Source organism: Onychostoma macrolepis, chromosome 07 (assembly GCF_012432095.1).
Source record: "Onychostoma macrolepis isolate SWU-2019 chromosome 07, ASM1243209v1, whole genome shotgun sequence".
Taxonomy (NCBI): Eukaryota; Metazoa; Chordata; class Actinopteri; order Cypriniformes; family Cyprinidae; genus Onychostoma; species Onychostoma macrolepis.
The window spans coordinates 36,487,854-36,507,785 of record NC_081161.1 but is presented as its reverse complement, the minus strand read 5'-3'; the positions used below and the strand labels follow the sequence as shown (position 1 = coordinate 36,507,785).

At 37.3% G+C, this 19,932-nt stretch overlaps 1 protein-coding gene across 2 annotated transcripts in view; it reads left to right on the top strand.

Annotated features, from left to right (window-relative positions):
* The window catches only part of efnb3b (ephrin-B3b), a 73,410-nt gene that overhangs the window by 15,796 nt on the left and 37,682 nt on the right, over positions 1-19,932 (top strand). Inside the window, exon 1 of one of the 2 annotated variants that reach the window (XM_058782090.1) lies at positions 19,134-19,367. The exons of the other annotated variant lie outside the window; for it this stretch is intronic. Within the exon in view, the coding sequence (XP_058638073.1) occupies positions 19,330-19,367 (38 nt within the window). The 5' untranslated portion in view covers positions 19,134-19,329. Of the gene's footprint in view, positions 1-19,133; positions 19,368-19,932 lie in introns of those variants that run through there. 2 annotated transcript variants of the gene reach the window in all.

The window sequence follows — 19,932 nt, the reverse complement described above, 5'->3', positions numbered from 1 at the left end:
CACGCGGACTGCAAAAAGGGATGCCAAGCATCAACCTGAACTCGTCCAGACCAACACCACCCACAGGAAAGAGAAATCACGAATGCCATCTCTTTAATAGCTCAATTGTGTCTCCTAGATCAGTGGTTCTCAAACTTTTGGTTGTCCAACATAATATTAGAAGGCTTCCCAAAATGATCTATTTCCAGTATTTCTGCTGTAATTATGACTAAGCTGCTTGTTTTTAAACTTTTTAACTGGGAGTATTGATATTAGATTAATTAGCCAGATTCATTTTATGACATGTTCTTTAATTAAAAACAGCAGTTTTTGACAAGGATTTTATTATATTATAGTATTATGTAAGAAATAAATTTCAGTTTACATCTTGGTTTTGTGTTATTTCAAGCATCTTAATTCACAGAACATTATTTTAATATATCAATAATCATTTATTCATTTGAATCCACAAAATGGAATACTGATATTAAAATAATTAACCTTGATTCATTTTGTGACTTTAGAAGTTTCAATAATTGTTATTCAATTTAAAACAACAGTTACTGAGGTGAATTTTTTACAATTATTTTATAATGTTTATTAAGCGTTATTTTGATTATAAGAAATTTCAGTTTAGGTCTTGATTTACAACTGTGCTTAGATCCTCTAAGAGACTAAAACCCAAAATCAAGTGTCATATATTTAAATATGAATGCAAACATTTCTCATCAATCTCATTCATATAAACCAAATATCTTAGCAATGCTATTTGCATTCATTTTAGTTCTGTATATTGTATGTCTACAAACAACAAAGTAAACAAAGCAATTTTAAGAGAATGACCTGATTAAGTCACGTGAACGAGACAACTGAGAACTCATTTGATCCATAGGTTTTTAACCTGGTCTTTTCAAAAAAGGCCATCATCATATTTGGGTGTCTGTGGCATCAGAAAGTTTGTGAAACCCTGTCTTGAGCTATGAAAGAGCAACATCTAAGCAATAAGATTTTCCTTCACGTGGCCACACACACATAGGGTTAATGTTATAATGCTTTAGAAAAGATTGAGATTTAAACTTCTTTTCCTCCTGTCCTTCACCTTTCTGTCTTTCTAATATCAGTAATGTGAATGTCTAGGGTTCATTCCTAGAGGTTAACACGATAATCAGCTAAAATACCAGGAATAATCGCAGGCTTTAATCCCTCATGATTAAAGCTCAGAGAGAGAGACCATTTTCCTGTTATTGCAAAAACAGGGAACGTGTGAGAGAGAGGAAGTGCAGGGTGATTTAACATGGTTGTCTGTAACGTTATCTCTGTCTTTAATTCATCTTCTGAATGATCTGGTGTAATTAGATTTGTTTTTTATTCTCTTCCCCTCTGCTAGAGATTGACGCTCTGATTAAACCCACAGTCATAAGTGAGAGTTAGGCATGCTTGCTCGCTCTCTCTTTCTCTCTCGTCTAAATAAGCAAGGCCGTAAGTTCAACAGTGTCAAGAAACACACTGCAAGATAATTACGTTACTCTACCTTACTCATTAACCTAACGTTAAATTGATCCAGACTCACATGTATCTAACTGAATCTTCTCTGCCCATCTCTTCTCACATTTCAGTGGGCAGCAGGTGATTGTATTATACTAATCTGAAAGTATTTTACAGTTCATTTAATTTGTATTTGTTTAATATACATGCAGATCTTATGAATTTATATTGTTTGAGACACATGGAATACATTCATGGAATATAACATACATAATTGCCTGTTTTATAATTGTATGGTGTGTGTGTGTGTGTGTGTGTGTGTGTGTGTGTGTGTGTGTGTGTATATGTATATATATATATATATATATATATATTAGAATTCTTTTTTGCATTTATGCATATAAGGGTTATTATCTTAAACTAAAACTAAAACAGCAAAAACATTTTTATTACTTGACATAGAATAGACATTAACTGAAAAAACTTTCAGCTATTTGCCAACATCTCATTAATATAAAAATAGGTATGCTATATACTTAAATGTTGAAGTAAGGCTGACCTGAGTTGATCACATGGTTTTTTCCCTCTCTTTTTAACACACACATTCCATATGCATTCATGCACACATCCAGACAAAAGAGTGAGATGCCCCACACATAATACACTCATAGTGGAATGTTTAAGCAAGAGAAGGAGTGATGGAGAGAAAGAAAAGGGAATATATAGGAGTCTAGAGCAGATGGATATGCTTGCGTTATTAATTATGTCTCCTCTGGAGAATGGCAGCTTCCTTTAAGCTCAGCTCACTGCTATTCCATAATGTAGCACAATCAGACAAAAGCCAATAAAGGAATGGGGGAGAGAGGAGGAGAGAGATAATCCATCCTGCCGTAAGCTGCGTCATTAACCGTTTCATAGTGCCATGTCATGGCGAGCTGCCGGCTGCGTCTTTGTGTCAAATCATCACTCTTCTTCTCTCTTTTCCTCCTTCTCAAGGCCGGATTGTGGCACGGCTTTTTTTTGGCGGCAGTGAAAACGTTGTGTGTGACTCATGTGTATCATCATTTCTTGGTGACTTGAGGGAACTTTTTCCTCAGGGTTTAACAGGTAAATAAATGCACATATTTTAAAAAGAAAATGTATGCGGCAGATATATAATCTAGTTATCAGCAGCCTAGAAAATGCTGTTTTATTCATAATAAGGGGCCCCTTTATAGTGGGCCTCACACTTTTGTCACATGACCAGCTGAACACTATTCACATATTCACTTTATCTTGGTTAACCTCATGTTATTCACCACTTTCATTTTGTGGAATAAATTAATCATTTGTGACAAACATGGCTGCCAAAAAATGAGTTTCGCATTTGCATTAGCAAATAGTTTTGTGATTAGGTGTCCAAGACTGTTGTATCTGCTATCAAAACTTGAGTAAAAAATGACAGTGTAAAAATTAATTTTCAAAGTTGTATTATATTACAAAGTTAATACTAATCAACATCAAAATTTCATGTTTAATTAAATGTTACTTACCGTTTCTTTTTGTAAAATTTACTAGCAAATACGTTTCGCCATCATTGTTTTTTTTTTTCTTTCAGTTTACCCCGGAAACATACTCTACACAACTACGCAAGCTTAATTTCATGCATTGTTTTTTGTTAGTGGTTATTAGTGTAGGCCTAATTGTCTTAATTTATGTTCAGTTTCCCCTTCACGTCAACTACTGAGTTGTTCACAGTAAGACCAAAAATGTGTGATAAGAATGTACGTCACATCTACACTGCAAATGAGTGACGTAACGCGACGAAACAGGATTGCTCTCGTTATAATCTTCACACATATGCGGTTTGGCTTCGTTGATTATAAAGGAAGTGATCTACTTTTGTCACGGTGCTCGCTTAGACACGATGCAGGGATATTTCAGGATATTGTGTGAGTGTTAGTGCATGTGTGGTTGGCTCCTGTCATTGGCAGGATGTTGCTGTGTCTGGCACAGAGAGAAGAGGATGAGAGGAGACCATCAGAGATGGGATTAGGAAGAATTACACACAAACACACACACACATAAATTGAGCCTGCCACACATAAACCTCCTAAAATTTACAATCACAGACTCAGTTCTGATTGATTTTCATACAATCAAATACTGCATAAAAAAGGACTAGCACATAAGAAGTTTCATAATTAGGACTAGATAAGGATATTAGGCTGTTTCAGATTTTTTGTTTGTTTCGATTGCAATAAATTTGGGAATATTTTGGTTCATTGCAATGTTAATTTTTTTATATATGAAAGAAGTTCTCTTGGAGTTTTAGACTTAATTTAGAATAGGTCTGTTCGCACCAAGGATGATAACTATAACAATAACAAAAAATATAACGTTTTAACAGTGACGTCCACACCACAACTAAAACGATAAAGACTAAAGACCACAACTAAAACGATAAAGAAATTATGATTGATATTATTGGGGTCATTTTTTTTTTCCAGCAGAAGAACAATAAAAAGATGACAGCCAATCAGAATCCACCACATTTTAGCGAGTTGGAGCAGTTAAAGGGATACTCCACCCCAAAATGAAAATTTTGTCATTAATCACTTACCCCCATGTCGTTCCAAACCCGTAAAAGCTTTGTTCGTCTTCAGGAACACAATTTAAGATATTTTAGATGAAAACATTTTGGAAATTATCGCTGCACGCAAAATGCCTACACTCTTCCGTGTCAGCCGCGACATAGGGATGCGCTATTTGTGTTCAAAACAAAGCGTAAATCCATGTAGAAAACATATCCTTGTGTCGCGGCTGACACGGAAGAGCATACGCATTTTGCGTGCAGCGATAATTTCCAAAATGGCGCTACGGTGACGTTACGGTGCCGAATTGTTGAATAAAGTCGTTATTTTTGTTTTATTTTCGTACAAAAAGTATTCTCATCGCTTCATAAGGTTATGGTTTAACCACTGAATGGCAGATGGAGTATTCTGATGATGTCTTTCATACTTCTCTGGACCTTGACCATGTTATTTACTTGGCAGTCAATGGGACAGTCATAAGCATCCCGGTTTTCATCAAAAATATCTTAATTTGTGTTCCGAAGACGAACAAAGCTTTTACGGGTTTGGAACGACATGGAGATAGTGATTAATGACAAAATCTTCATTTTGGGGTGGAGTATCCCTTTAAAGCTGATCATTACTACTTCATTTAAAGAACTAATTCATGAGAGTTTTTAATTTATTTTGGGAATCGGACACTGGTTGCGTGGCATGTCACTGAAAAGATTGGATTCGAGAGTTGTTTATTCAAGAATCGTTCTACACTGGTTGTGTTGTATTTTTTTTCCCTCTGTGAAATGCTGAGTGTAGTGCAAGAAATACATTTATATGCTAACTGGAAAACCACTTATTGGAAGGAAATTGAAGACACGAAAACAGCGTTTTCCTTTAATTGCAATGTTTTCGCGGTATTAATAACCTGCGAACATGCGGTGCCGACAGTAAGCAGCTTTTCACACGCCATTTCGTTACTTACACCTTTTAACCCTGGTAAGCTGTACCACTTTCTCTTACCCCCTTTTCATAATTCCGTGTATACAGTGGCAAATTTGAGATGTTTGAATATGCTTCCTTCCAATAATAGACGCATGTGTCTGAATGTGACGAGAGCCTGATGGAGTATTTCTGACTGAAAGCTGTGTGTGTGTGTGACCTGTTGATGTCTGCAACGCTCACAGACATCAAGCCTGTCCTTCTTTCTGCAAACACACACACACACACACACTGAAGGCCGCAGATGGAAAACCTAATTCTGTCTTTTCTGTCTTTCCTTTTCAAAAAGCCACCAATTACATCCACTTCTCTCTCTCTCTCCACCTCCCTCTCACACGCTCACTCGCTCTTTCTCTCGTTCCTGTCCCCTTGCTTTAACGAGCTATCTTGTTAACGTCAGAGCCTCTCTTACTCTCGGCCTTTCTCCTTCTCTCGTTTTCTTACCCTCTGCTCTCTCCATCTTCCTCTCTCTTTCTGTTTTTGTTCCACTCTTGTAGATAGAGGTGTACACTGAAAAGCTTTTGGCCTGATGAGAGATAAAAAACGAGGGAAAGAGAGGAAAGTGCTCTTGCTTTCAGAATAGAGGGATATGGCGAAAGAAATGGAAAGCGAGAGGTGAGGCTGAAGGGAAAAAAAATGGATGGAAAGAGACTTGGAAAAGCAATAATAGGTGGACCAGTGACAGAGATTAGAGCCCTGGTAGACAGGGGAAGTAATTGCGTGGTGCACATGTTATGGGAGGGTGATATTTTACAACGCGCCCGCTTCTGAAAGGGATGCTTGTTGCCGTGGGGATTCTGGTCCCCACATACAAAGAGAGAAAAATATAATTTACAAAAATAATTTTGAAAAATTCTTTCAGTATTATGAATGTATCTTGTCTAGAATACGTTTCAGATCTCAAATGTTTCTTCTAGACATTCAATGTAGAGCAAATGAAGATTTATTTTCTGATTTTCCCATGAGAAAAGACACCTCACATGTGTCTTCAGAAGAGATCTCACAAACCGCTCTACGCCAAAGTCTACAATCAAATAAAAGATTTCAAAGCAGATTCCAATTCGATTCAGTTCCAGTACACAAGCATTTGATTCAGTTCCAACTGTGATTCAGTTTCAGTTAATTTGTGTATGTATAATGTCCATTGTGTTGTGCCTGCATATAAAAGAAATTCACTATCAGTTAATACTGTAAATTATACATAATGTTTTAGACTGATTCAAACCAATAACTTGTGTTTTTGAATTGTTCAGAAAAAGAATCAGCTCTTATGAATGACTTGGTCATTTTTATTAAAGAAAAATATTACACAAAATAAGAAATAATAATGTTGTTCAAAGTGTGGACTTCACTCTGAAACACACAGTGCATATGTATTTAATTAAATTGCAGCCTTTGCGATTCACAAAGCCATGTTACACTGTTTTTGATTCACTAAAAAGAATCAGCTCATAAGAGTCAATTGTTCGTGAATTATCTACACTTTCTCCTGGCGAATGTCACATTGCATAGTTAATATTAATGAACAAAGCTGATAAATTTTGTATTATGCCCTCTCTTACATATGGAGACTACGCTCCTGGCTATCCACATTAATTTTATAGCTCTTTGCTCTTTACTTTGTCAACCATTGTCTAATGTGCTTCTATTTTTATTTCTCTCAAGGAATTTCAGGAGAAACATTTGAGGCCAAGCTGATACTGAAAAGAAACCTATATCTCTGAGATTCTTATTCAGAGTGTTTCCTTAAAAAACCTCCCTGCATCAGTAAAGACACATAAATAGAGAGGGCTGGAGAGAGAAAACATCACTTGACTTTCGAGACCAGTGAAAGATGTTAGTTGGGAGGTAGTGTGGAGGAAGGGGGCGGGCAGAGCTCCCACAAGCGGCGTTAGCTATGCCTGAATTGATGCGGTAATGAACGACCTCGCGCATAGATAATTAATAAGAACTCTTGATTAATTACACTGCGATGAGCTGCTATAGATGCAGGCGCGGAGGAGAGAGAAAGAAGGAGTGATATGAATGTGAAAGATTGTTTAGTTCTGACTGTTTACCGAGTTTGTATGTGTGTGTGTGTGTTTGTGTGTTGGCGTGTGTATGACCTTTACAGAGAAGTTTAATGTTGTTTGGAGTTTATAGAAATGTAGAACTCAAGCTCTACTGACTGCATTTGTGGCTTTACCGCGGACAATTATTTCAACCCAGTGAGTTTGTGGTAATGGACATTATACCACAAATGCCATTAAACCTGAAACGGTCCTTTTAAAGGTGTCTGAATGGAAGGGGATGTTTGTGTGTATGTGTGCCAGCTGTGGTGCCTGTGCTTCATGAAACGGTCCCTTTAATACCAGTCCAGAGGCATCAGACCACAACCTCTGCAAAAACAAGACACAACCTTTGGCTCCGGACCAAACACGCACACATGCTAGATCTGAGGATCAAATGGCAAACTGTTAAATGAAACCCGCAGGGACCTGTAGGTGAAGATGGAGGAGCTTCATGAAGTTACGTTTTCTAGAGTGAATGCCGCCGTTTATTTAGAGGCTGGAGGGGAAAAAAAATCAGTCCTGAATATAAATGTGCACATTTGTGTTTCAGAGGAAATGAAATTTTCAACAAAAAAAAAATTATAGCTGATTCTAGTCATCTGTGATGACAGTGACCTTGAGGATTCTTTATGGCCATGTTCTTTAGAAACAGAATAAGCTGTAATTTTCGCATTACTTCCGTCGCTGTAAACATTTCTTTGTCTGTTAACTTAAAAATGTACTTCATGTTAAAATTTTGATTAGCTGGTTTTATTCAGTCAAAGAAAGTATTTAATATAACTGAACAAACCTAATGAAAGCAATTTGTAAGGCTCACATGGAACAAAAAAGGTTGATCAGATAACCTTAATATAAAGTAGCACCTAAATTAACAAAGTCATATATATTGTAATAGAATAAACCCGAGTACATTTGGTCCAACTACTAAAAGGAATTTTAATGGTCAGACCATGTATGGTAGAAATTGAATTAGTCAGAAATGAGAACGAGACTGATGCTGTTTGTTCAGACCGAGTTCATGTCTAATTTCCACCATCCATAGTTTTAATTTGTTTCAAGTTAAAGATGAAGTGGGTGTTTTTGATGTCGCCATATTGCAAAAAATATGATTTAATATGATGAAAACGGTTTCTCGGTTGAACAAATTGCTATTTGTCTGATGAGGATTCTCTAACAAATCTTCGAGCCATATTTACACTTTTCAGGAACGGGTGTTTCATTCAATAATAAAAAATTCTGCTATTATATTATTTACTCGCCTTTATAGAATTACCTGTATAACTTCTGCAGGAAACAAAATATACATAAAAATATTTTGAAGAATGCTGGTATTGACTACCCATTGATTTTAACGGTAAAAAACTGGCATTTCTCAGAATAACTGCTTTTGTGTTCCACAGAAGTAGTCAGACAGGTTTGGAACAACATGAGGGTGAGTAAACTGACAGAATTTTCATTTTTGGGTGAACAGCCCCTTTAACCTTAGAATGATGTACTGTAGCCATCTCTTCATATAAAACTGAGACTGGAAGAAGTATTTTAACATCCCCCCCTTGGCTTCTACCCTGGTTTAGGTCTTGATTCAGCCTTTTAAGGTAACAACTACACTTTTCTTTTTACTTTGTACAGTGTAGAAATAGCTCAAGCACAGTATTTTACTAATCAGTGTACATATGCATCGAGTTCAGGCAGTCTTTCTGAAGGAAGTGCCATCATTTCACAATGAATCTCTGCGGTGTGTTTAGGTCACCAAAAAACACCACTGAGCTGAACTGATGGATAGACAAATGCTCATTGTTGTCCAGAAGGGGCCGGGGTCATGCATTTTTTGTGATTTCTCTCCCTCTCTGTCTCCTTTTGTCATCCATTCTTTTGTAAAATGATGACAAAGGGCATTTTTCAAGCTCTTTCTCTTTCCCCAGCCCCTCCCTCATCTCCTCATTTCTCTTCTTTCATTCTTTCTTCTTTCCACCACTCTCACTTTCAGACTCTCTGTCCATCCATAGTTGTCTCGCTTCTAGTCTCTTACCTCACCATTCTCTCCCTCTCTTTCTTTACCTGTCAGTCTCCTCGGCTGGAGGTCTGACTAATTATCCTCCCCTCTTTCTCTTCCCCTCTCTCCTCTCGTGACACTCTGCTGAAGACACCTGGCTTAACCCAGCAGGACATCTCTGCGTCCATCTTTTCTCCCTGTCTCTCCATCCCTCGCTTCGCTCTGCCCCTGCTCTCCTGCTTTTATTGTCTGATTTTACCAATGGAGCAGATCTATTTATTCTTTTCAGTCATTTCTTCCTTTTCCATTCTTTTTTCGCAATGCATTTTTATCTCGGTCATCCATCTTTTTACAACACAACATTATATATATATATATATATATATATATATATATTATTATTATTATTTTTTTTGAATAATTGTATTCATCAAGGATGCATTTTGATCAAAATGACAGTAAAGACATTTATAATGTAACAAACGAGTTCTGTTTGAAATAAATGTTGTTTTTTGAACTTTCTATTCATTCTAAAAAAAAAAAAGTATCATGGTTTCAAAACAGTAAGCAGAACAACAGTTTGCAACATTGATAATAATAAATGTTTTTGAGCATCAAATCAGCATTTTTTGAATAATGAAGTGACGCTGAAGACTGAACAAAAAAAAAAAGCTGAAAATTCAGCTTTGCTTTTACAGGAACAAAAACAGTTTATTTTTCCTGTGTTTTAGATCACATAAATGCAGGCTTAGTGAGCATAAGAGCCTTCTTTATATACGCTATCCATTAAGAAATGAAAAAGAACGAAAAAAGAAAATCAATTTTTCATAAATTTCCTTTTATCCAAAAAGTTTGTTTTTAATCTTTAAGGGATTCTTATTTGATCCCATTAGGATTTTTTAGGATTGGCTGTAAATTACGATAGTAATCCTGTAAAGGGTTTTTTTGACAAGTGAATTTTAACATCTTACCCATTTTCTTGTTCGTCGCACCCTTTCTTTTCTATCTCTCTCTGTCACTCAGCCTGTTAACCTAGTCAGCAAGTTGGTGTGAACTTTCTTTCTCCGAGACTTTGATAGGAATAATGATCAGCCATTTTTTTCTCCCTCTCTCTTTCTCTAGAGAGACAGAGGGGCGGGAAGGGCTGAGAGAGAGAAAGAGAGTCAAGAAAGAGTGAATAGGGAATTTCTGCTTTCGTTTTTTTTTCCAGCGTTTTCATGTTCACTGTTTTTGTGAATGGTCTCTTCAGAATTCCACGATACTAAGGAGAGAAATGTGGTATTTTTAAACCCTTTCATATTTAATTATCGTAATCATCAGGGATTTGCCTGCATCTTTTCAGAATGAGTGTGCATATGGATCACATCCTGTTTGTAACAGTGTAGTTGTAGCGGATTGGAGTTGTTGTTTTCTTTCTCTCTGTGTGTGTGTGTGTGCGTGTGTGAATAGAGCGGTTGTTGTGGTATTCCTCTCACGGGACTCTAAACGTCGCTGCATTCTCGAAAACGTGCCTCTACCCCGCTGGGACGTTCCTACATCACTTCCAAAATTCATTCGCTCTCTTTATTTACCCAGCATCCCTCGTTCATGCAAATGAAAGGGGTTGCCGGCAGAAAACTTTCCTGCGGACCACCGCGCAGCTCCAAAGCCTGCGAGTCCTCTCTCACCAGAGGCCTGTCAATCATCTCCTCAGCTGTCAATCTTCCCTCCCGACAGGAAGTGCTCTTGAGAACGCCGTTTGAGAGGCTGTTTTTAATTGGCTGGGGGAAGAGAAGAGTGTCATGAAGACCCCGTGACCCCGTATGAGTTTGAGATGAAAGTTTTGTGTGCTAAGAAGATGCCCTTCGGCACTCTGGAGGAGATGAGATTCTTGTGGTACAGCACACGCACACACAATCGCAGCAGAGACTGGCATGACGCACATCTTGACAGGATTGGAAGCAGAGGTGTTTGAAGCAGTAGTCAGCCTCATCTGTCTGCTGACACCTCTCTCTCTCTCTCTCTCTCTCTCTTGCCGTCTTTCTGTTGCGTCTGTAGCTGTTGATTTTACCACAGGGCTCTTCGACCTTGGGTCCTGCCGGGACCCCGGCCTGACCGCACTGGACCCACCAGAGAGAGAATAAATGGAGATAAAGGAGGCAGTCAGAAGGAAAAAATGCAAAAAGAAAGATAGAAATAGTATGGAAGGAAGAGAGTGAAATGACTTTCAGATGCTGGGACGGTCGGTGAGGTTGATTTGTGAAGGCGTCAGGCTGTTTTTGGTGCGGAGCGCTAGGCCTCAGGGTGTGGAATAGCAGCCTGTCATCACTCCTGATTCGCCCCGCACGCCACACGGCCCCGTTAGGCCACGATTCAGAGACCTCCACACATTCAGTGCCCTACAGAAACAGGCTTGTGTTTGATGAGGCACTCTGAAGAAAACTTTGAGGTAGATTTTACAGCTCACAAATTTAAAGATGCCACATAATAGCAGGTAGTTTATCAGCATAGTTAAATGGTCAAGCAGGCGTTTCATTACATTATACGTGGCTTGTTGGCATAACAGTGCTCGGAGATGTTTTAAGGCCTGTTCGCTCTAACAAGTAACAGTTCTTAGCTGCTGCTTTGTTTTTGTTTTTTAAGGTTTTTAAGTATGGATCTTTAAGGATTAATTGTTATTATGTTGCTTTTGCTTTTTAATCTTTTGTAAAGTGTCTTGGAGTACCTTGAAAAGTAAATTAAATTATTAAATTATTACTATTTTAAATTATAATTTATGGTAGTCTAAAAATTTAATTATTAAAATATTACTGTTTTTATTATTTTAAATTATTATTGAATTATTTGTATTTTTATTGTTATTAAAAAGCTATTGATATTTCATTTTAGGTTTTTCCATCAGCATTTTGATTTCATGTTTTTTTGTGAAAATGATCTCATGAAGTTCCATATTTAAATAAGTGATAAATAAATAAATAAATGATCAATGTAGTCATTAAAAAATCTAATGAATGTAATATTTTGATAAATTAATTTGATAAATAACATTTAAAAGTTTTATTTAAGTAATGTTTAAAATTGATTTTTAATGGATTCTTTTTTTTTTTTCCCTGTAAAGATAAAAACAACATTAATTTAATTAAGCAACACTGCACTAAACATTAAGACTTGTTTTCTTAGTGTATATTGAAAATGTTTTTACGTTTGTTTTATTTGATTATACTTTAAACAATTATCTGCTTGTATTGAACAATTATTAATGTCTTATGCAGCTTTGCTTCTCAAGTACATTTATCTTGGTTATCTTAGATTTTTGATATTTTAACTCAAATTATTCACAAATATGAGGAGGGTTGATTTCAGTACTTTTAAATGCAAAAAAAGAATTTTTAAAGCAATTTACAAATTGCTTTAAATTTTTCACATCCACTTAAGTAAATGTTATTAATCAAAAAAGGATTTCAGTCAGAGTAAATGGGGGGATTTTCATACCAGAATGGATGTGAAACTTGAGTTTACTAAAGCAATAAATATTTGGCAATGGTGAATACTTTTTGTTTCTATGTGGAGCCTTTAATTTTAAGCGCTTAGACGTTGAAAGCCGATAGCCCATTGTTTTATGTGTTCTGTGTCTTTTAAGAACCCTTAGGACTCTAAATCTGTTTCTCGTATTCATCGCTCCAGTTTGTTCCTGTCAGGAATTGTACGCAGTAGCTCATAATCTCTGCATGCACAGAGTCAGGTGAACCTTTGAGTAACAGTTTCTTGGGGCCCCAAAGACATCTGAGACCCATGTTGGGGTGTTTATAGGCCTTGCGGATGCTCTGGACTCTGTGAGGTGGACAGTGGGGCAGTGCCGGGTCTGACACAGGTCTCCACGGGGCCCCTCAGTATGTGGCCCCTCTGTCTACCTCTGACCCCAGGTGACACGGTCTAATCAGACCGTTAAGTTTGAGAGAGTGAATTTAACCTGGAGTCATCTCCCTCGAGGAAGGAGTCCGCACACTAATACGCACACAGACCGCATTCATATGCACACATTTAAAAGGAACACACACTAATTTCACACAGAATAACACAGGCATTGACACAGAGACCCGTGGTCACACACCAGCTGGGCTGAAAGACTCATTTTACTCTTTGAAAAACCTTCACTCATCCACACCTACACTCTGTGTGTGTGTGTGTGTGTGTGTGTGTGTGTGTTCCTCTGATCCGGCATGAACGCTCACCTCTTTAAACTGCATTATGATTCATTATGCCGTGAATCATATTCATGTGCACATACAGACTCACACGTATGTTAATCTCTCTGAACGGGGGGCTTTGAGAACATACGGCTGCATAAATATACAAGCCTGATCTGAGGATATGAAACATAGACAGTGAGAGAAGGAAAGCATATGTTCTCTCTTTCTTTCTCTCTGTCAGTCGTGATGGATTTTGATTTCGTTTTTTGGCCAGAAGGAGGGGGTCGGCTGTTCATTAGCATTTATTTCACATGTGATTAATGCTAAACTTTCCAGACTGCTTTCCGAGGGTGTAGAAACGATCACGCCGTTGAAAACAAGGGATGTTTGAATAAGAAACACAAGGAAATCCAGCTTCTCTGCTGTCTGATTTGAAAGCGCATGGCATGGAGGGATATGACACCGGTGCTGGAGCGATTTAGACCGCCTCCCGTCAGGAAAGGGCACGACAGTAATGTGACAAGGACAGACTTACCTTCACACACACAGATTCTCTGTTCACCTGCTTTGTGCCTGCAGACACCCCAGGGATTTTGTTTTGCTTTCCAGTAAAACATCTTTACAAGATAAAGCCATTTTTCCCTGCCAACTAAAATTTGTATAAACAAAACAAATACTCAATGATGTTTAAATGTAAATTTTATAGTTTTTGATAGCGGCAACAAATATAATTGCAAAATCTCAATTTTCAATATTTTTCATGGTTATTCTCGACACGCAAATGAACTGATTGCAATTCTGTTTGGTGCCACTAGTGGTGCAAATCTCACCCAATTTCACGGATATTAGTCTTTTGATTTTATTTTTATATTTGCATTTTAATTTTAGTTAAAGTTTTAGTAATTTTAGTTTTTGTTCATTTGTATTTATTTATTTATTTATTATTTAATTTTTATTAGTTTTAGTTTTATTCATTTTAGTACTTCAAATTAAACTAAATAAAATGACAGCCTTGCCATCTAGCTGAAATAAAATAAGCTTTAAATATATATATATATATATATATACAGTGAGGAAAATAAGTATTTGAACACCCTGCTATTTTGCAAGTTCTCCCACTTAGAAATCATGGAGGGTTTGAAATTGTCATCGAGGTGCATGTCCACTGTGAGAGACATAATCTAAAAAAAAATCCAGAAATCACAATGTATGATTTTTAACTATTTATTTGTATGATACAGCTGCAAATAAGTATTTGAACACCTGTCTATCAGCTAGAATTCTGACCCTCAAAGACCAGTTAGTCTGCTTTTAAAATGTCCACCTCCACTCCATTTATTATCCTAAATTAGATGCACCTGTTTGAGGTCGTTAGCTGCATAAAGACACCTGTCCACCCCATACAATCAGTAAGAATCCAACTACTAACATGGCTAAGACCAAAGAGCTGTCCAAAGACACTAGAGACAAAATTGTACACCTCCACAAGGCTGGAAAGGGCTACGGGAAATTGCCAAGCAGCTTGGTGAAAAAGGTCCACTGTTGGAGCAATCATTAGAAAATGGAAGAAGCTAAACATGACTGTCAATCTCCCTCGGACTGGGGCTCCATGCAAGATCTCACCTCGTGGGGTCTCAATGATCCTAAGAAAGGTGAGAAATCAGCCCAGAACTACACGGGAGGAGCTGGTCAATGACCTGAAAAGAGCTGGGACCACCGCTTCCAAGGTTACTGTTGGTAATACACTAAGACGTCATGGTTTGAAATCATGCATGGCACGGAAGGTTCCCCTGCTTAAACCAGGCCTGACTTAAGTTTGCCAATGACCATTTGGATGATCCAGAGGAGTCATGGGAGAAAGTCATGTGGTCAGATGAGACCAAAATAGAACTTTTGGTCATAATTCCACTAAACGTGTTTGGAGGAAGAAGAATGATGAGTACCATCCCAAGAACACCATCCCTACTGTGAAGCATGGGGTGGTAGCATCATGCTTTGGGGTGTTTTTCTGCACATGGGACAGGGCGACTGCACTGTATTAAGGAGAGGATGACCGGGGCCATGTATTGCGAGATTTTGGGGAACAACCTCCTTCCCTCAGTTAGAGCATTGAAGATGGGTCGAGGCTGGGTCTTCCAACATGACAATGACCAAGCACACAGCCAGGATAACCAAGGAGTGGCTCTGTAAGAAGCATATCAAGGTTCTGGCGTGGCCTAGCCAGTCTCCAGACCTAAACCCAATAGAGAATCTTTGAGGGAGCTCAAACTCCGTGTTTCTCAGCGACAGGCCAGAAACCTGACTGATCTAGAGAAGAGTGGGCCAAAATCCCTCCTGCAGTGTGTGCAAACCTGGTGAAAACTACAGGAAACGTTTGACCTCTGTAATTGCAAACAAAGGCTACTGTACCAAATATTAACATTGATTTTCTCAGGTGTTCAAATACTTATTTGCAGCTGTATCATACAAATAAATAGTTAAAAAATCATACATTGTGATTTCTGGATTTTTTTTTTTAGATTATGTCTCTCACAGTGGACATGCACCCACGATGACAATTTCAGACCCTCCATGATTTCTAAGTGGGAGAACTTGCAAAATAGCAGGGTGTTCAAATACTTATTTTCCTCACTGTATATATATATATATATATATATACATATGTGTGTGTGTGTGTGTGTGTGGTTTCAGTTTAAGTTAACTATAATAATCCTGCTTGAGTTGGCATGAAATGGAAATTCACCCCTGTATGCATATTTAATTATTTATCTTATTTTGAATGATTCATGCATGTTTCGTTTTTTACATTGTTTAAAAAAAAAAAAGAACATTATCTGAACACGCATCTTAAATAATATCTTATGTGGCATTGCTTCTGATGTACATTTATCTTGTTTTGAGGTTGTTTGGATGTTTTTAGTGGGAAATAAGTCAAAAGCAAACTTAATATGATTTTTTTTGCAGTACACTTCCTGTGTTCCATTTGCATCTTTTTCCAGTTTTCCCCTGCATCAAGCCTCTTTTTTTTCCCCCTTAATGTTAACTTAATTTTCGATCCTTTTCTTTTGTTTCTCTCTGTAATTCTCCTCGCTTTCACTCTCGCTTTCTCTCTCCTGCCAGGAGTGGCCATATGGAAGCCATTACGCCCGCTGTTCCTCTCACCACAAACATTCCAGCAGTGCCTCCAGCTCTCTCTTTCTTCACAGCAGCCTCTCGCTCCCTCCTTCTCTTTCCTTCTCCCTCCTCTCCTCCCCTTTTATCTTTCACCTGTTTTCGTTGTCCCCATTTCCATCATTTTCAGAGTTTGTCTGCAGAGGTCATGTGATAATTGGCCACATGTGATCTGCTCATTGTCAGACAATTCGGTTAGGTTGTACCAACATCTCAAAGTACTGTGCCGTATTTACATACTGCCCTTTAGCTGTCATTAAATATCTGTAAACAATCACATATCATTTTCAAGACGTAATTGTCTGTGGATGTTAGATGAAAATCGGCGTAATGTGACCTCATTTTTAGTCTCTACACATAGTTCTGTACTCCTTTTTTATGTTGTGTGTGGTGTTTGCACAAAGTTCATTTGAATAGAAAGGAAGATAGTTAAATGTTTGTGTGTTCTGATGGGACTGCGAATGCGACAGTCGCTCTGAATAAATACATCAACCACGTCGCAAAGGTTCTGTTTTGGTCTGAAATGTTTAGGCAAACTTGGACTACCGAATGCTTTGGGGGTCTGGGAGCAGATTTAGTGTGACTCGCTGCATAATTGATCAGAAAATGCAGGTGAAGACTGCAAATAAAAGAGCTGCATGTCATTGTATATCATTTTAGGCTCTTTTGTTGGTACACACACACACTTAGTGATCTGTCTATCTATCTATCATTGTCTATCTATCTATCATTGTCTGTCTATCTATCTATCTATCTATCTATCTATCTATCTATCTATCTATCATTGTCTATGCCTGTCTATCTATATATCATGTATGCATCTGTCTGTCTGTCTGTCTGTCTATCTGTCTATCTATCCATCTATCCATCTATCCATCTATCTGTCATTTTTGTCTGTTCTATTTTCATTCTGCCTTTCTTTCCATATCTATCTATCTATCTATCTATCTATCTATCTATCTATCTATCTATCTATCTATCTATCTATCTATCTATCTATCATCTATCTATCTATCTATCTATCTATCTATCTATCTATCTATCTATCTATCTATCTATCTATCTATCTATCTATCTATCTATCTATCTATCTATCTATCTATCTATCTATCTATCTATCTATCTATCTATCTATCTATCTATCTATCTATCTATCCATCCATACTAGGGATGGCTCGATACCGTAATTTTGGCTTCGGTACGATACCAGAATGTAATACCTCGGTATCGATACTAAATCGATACCATAGGTGACAAATATCCAGCCTCAAAACATAAGTGAATTGAAAACAATTTTATTAAAATAATAATAATAAAAATAGATTCATATCTTATTACCTTTGTATCAAACCGTAACAAAAAACCTACAGGGAATATAGGCTACATTTTGATATTGGAGAAAAAAAAATATATAACTGAAATAATAAAATGAAAATATATTCAAATCTTCTTATCTTTTCAGTTCAAACGCATATTGCAAACAAAATGTCTCAGAATGTAACAAACCTACCGGGAATATAGGTTACATTTTGACTTGAGTTTGGAGGAAAAAACAAAACAACTGAAGTAACGCAATTAATGCAACAAATGTTGCTTTATTGTAAAGTGTTATTCTAACAGTCAAAGTAACATTCAAAATCACGTTATTATTTCTCTCTCTCTCAGATTGTTTTCAGATTTCAGCCTCAGATAGCCAAAGAAAAAGCATTAAATATAAATCTCACTCGCTCTCTCGGCTGCTTTATATTAGCGGTCGGCAGCGCGGCAGAAACATTCCCATATTATTGATACTAAAATTAATATAGCAAAACTCTTGCTTAATTCAAATTCAAGTAATATTCGATTGTATGAAATACAAGTGCATATATTACGTGACCAAAACTTCACTGGTACTAGCGTGTCACACATGCACATTTGCGCTTACTGTATCACATCTGTATGTGCGTTGATCAGTTGTAAATAAGTTAAAATTAAATCTGAATTTATGAATGATGCACTCACCTGTCGATCTCTTAATTCTCTGAAAAGATCAGGATGAGCAAGCGACAAATGCTTAAAAAGGTTTGATGTGTTGCCTCCTGTGGCAACACATGATTTATAGCAACGCTTGCATACAGGTGCAGTAAGATCAGTTCGTTCACCTATGTCATCTGTTTTGAATGCAAAGTAATGCCATATTTCACTTCTACTGTTCTCTTTATTTATTAATTTTGGTTGCATTTATAGAGTTTCATCTGTTTGATCGCGTTGTTCTGTTGTCACGTTTACCGGTTGCGGAGCAATTTGGGAAGCACTGCCACCTACAGGTACACTTCGCAACAGCAGCGTATGAAATACCGAATTGAGCAAAATTATGATATCGTACCGTTTGAAACATAATATATACCGGTAATTTTCCAGTACCGGTGTACCGCACATCCCTAATCCATACATCCATACATCCATCCATCCATCCATCATTATCTGTCTATCTGTCTATATATCATGTATCTATCTATCTATCTATCTATCTATCTATCTATCTATCTATCTATCATTGTCTATGCCTGTCTATCTATATATCATTTATGCATCTGTCTGTCTGTCTGTCTGTTTCTGTCTGTCTGTTTCTGTCTGGCTAGTCCAAGTTTAAAATTTTCTAATATATTGTTATTTTTAATAGCTAGATTCTCTCTCTTTCTCACTTTTTCCTTCTCTGTTTTTGCTGGTCTCTTGGCAGTGTGATAAAGGCTCGGATGTCTAACTGGTAGGTGTTGTTTAGTCTGGTCACTCGAGACCCTGAACAGGGTTTAATCAGGCCCTGGAAGCTGACGATATAGCCGTGAAGAAAAAAGACAGAAAGAGAGATGGGAGATTTACTCATCCTCTGAGAGGGCTGATATCTCCGGCCCACCGCTGGTCTGCTGGACGACAGCCGTGATTCCAGCCCCTCCATGGCACTGCTCCTGATGAGATCAATGCACGCTTGGAGGTAAAATCAGCTTAGTGAGGTGGAATAGAAGCTGAAAATGAAGTGGAAATTGCAGAAGTCAAAAGCCATTCTCACGGCATATCAAAGTGATTTGAACTGAAGGATTTCAGCTGGTGTTAGCTCGATAGCTTGTTATCACATGTAATCACCAACTTAGATCTAATTCTTAAATCTGGAAAGCTTTTTTTGGCTGGTGGGATTGAAGTTGTTGAGCCTGCAGGAGAACATTTTTAGTGGTGTTTGCTAAAGAAGGCATAGCTGTTGCTCATACTTAGGATTAGAGATTGAAGCAAAGCATTAAATTTCAGTGCTAACTCATTCTGTACCGTTTGTTCAACTGACATGAATGAGGCCTCAAATTATACAGCTTGGTGAGTAGAGTGTTATTATATTTTTTTTTAATTTTATTCTCATGCCTGGTGGAAGATAAAATAGGCCAAAAAAAAAAAAACATCCTTACACTGTGCGACAAACATGAATGAGACCTCAAAATTATGCTGCATTTGTTTATTTATATATCAATTTTTTTGGATTTAGAGATTTTCAAAAAATCCCAAAGGCTTAC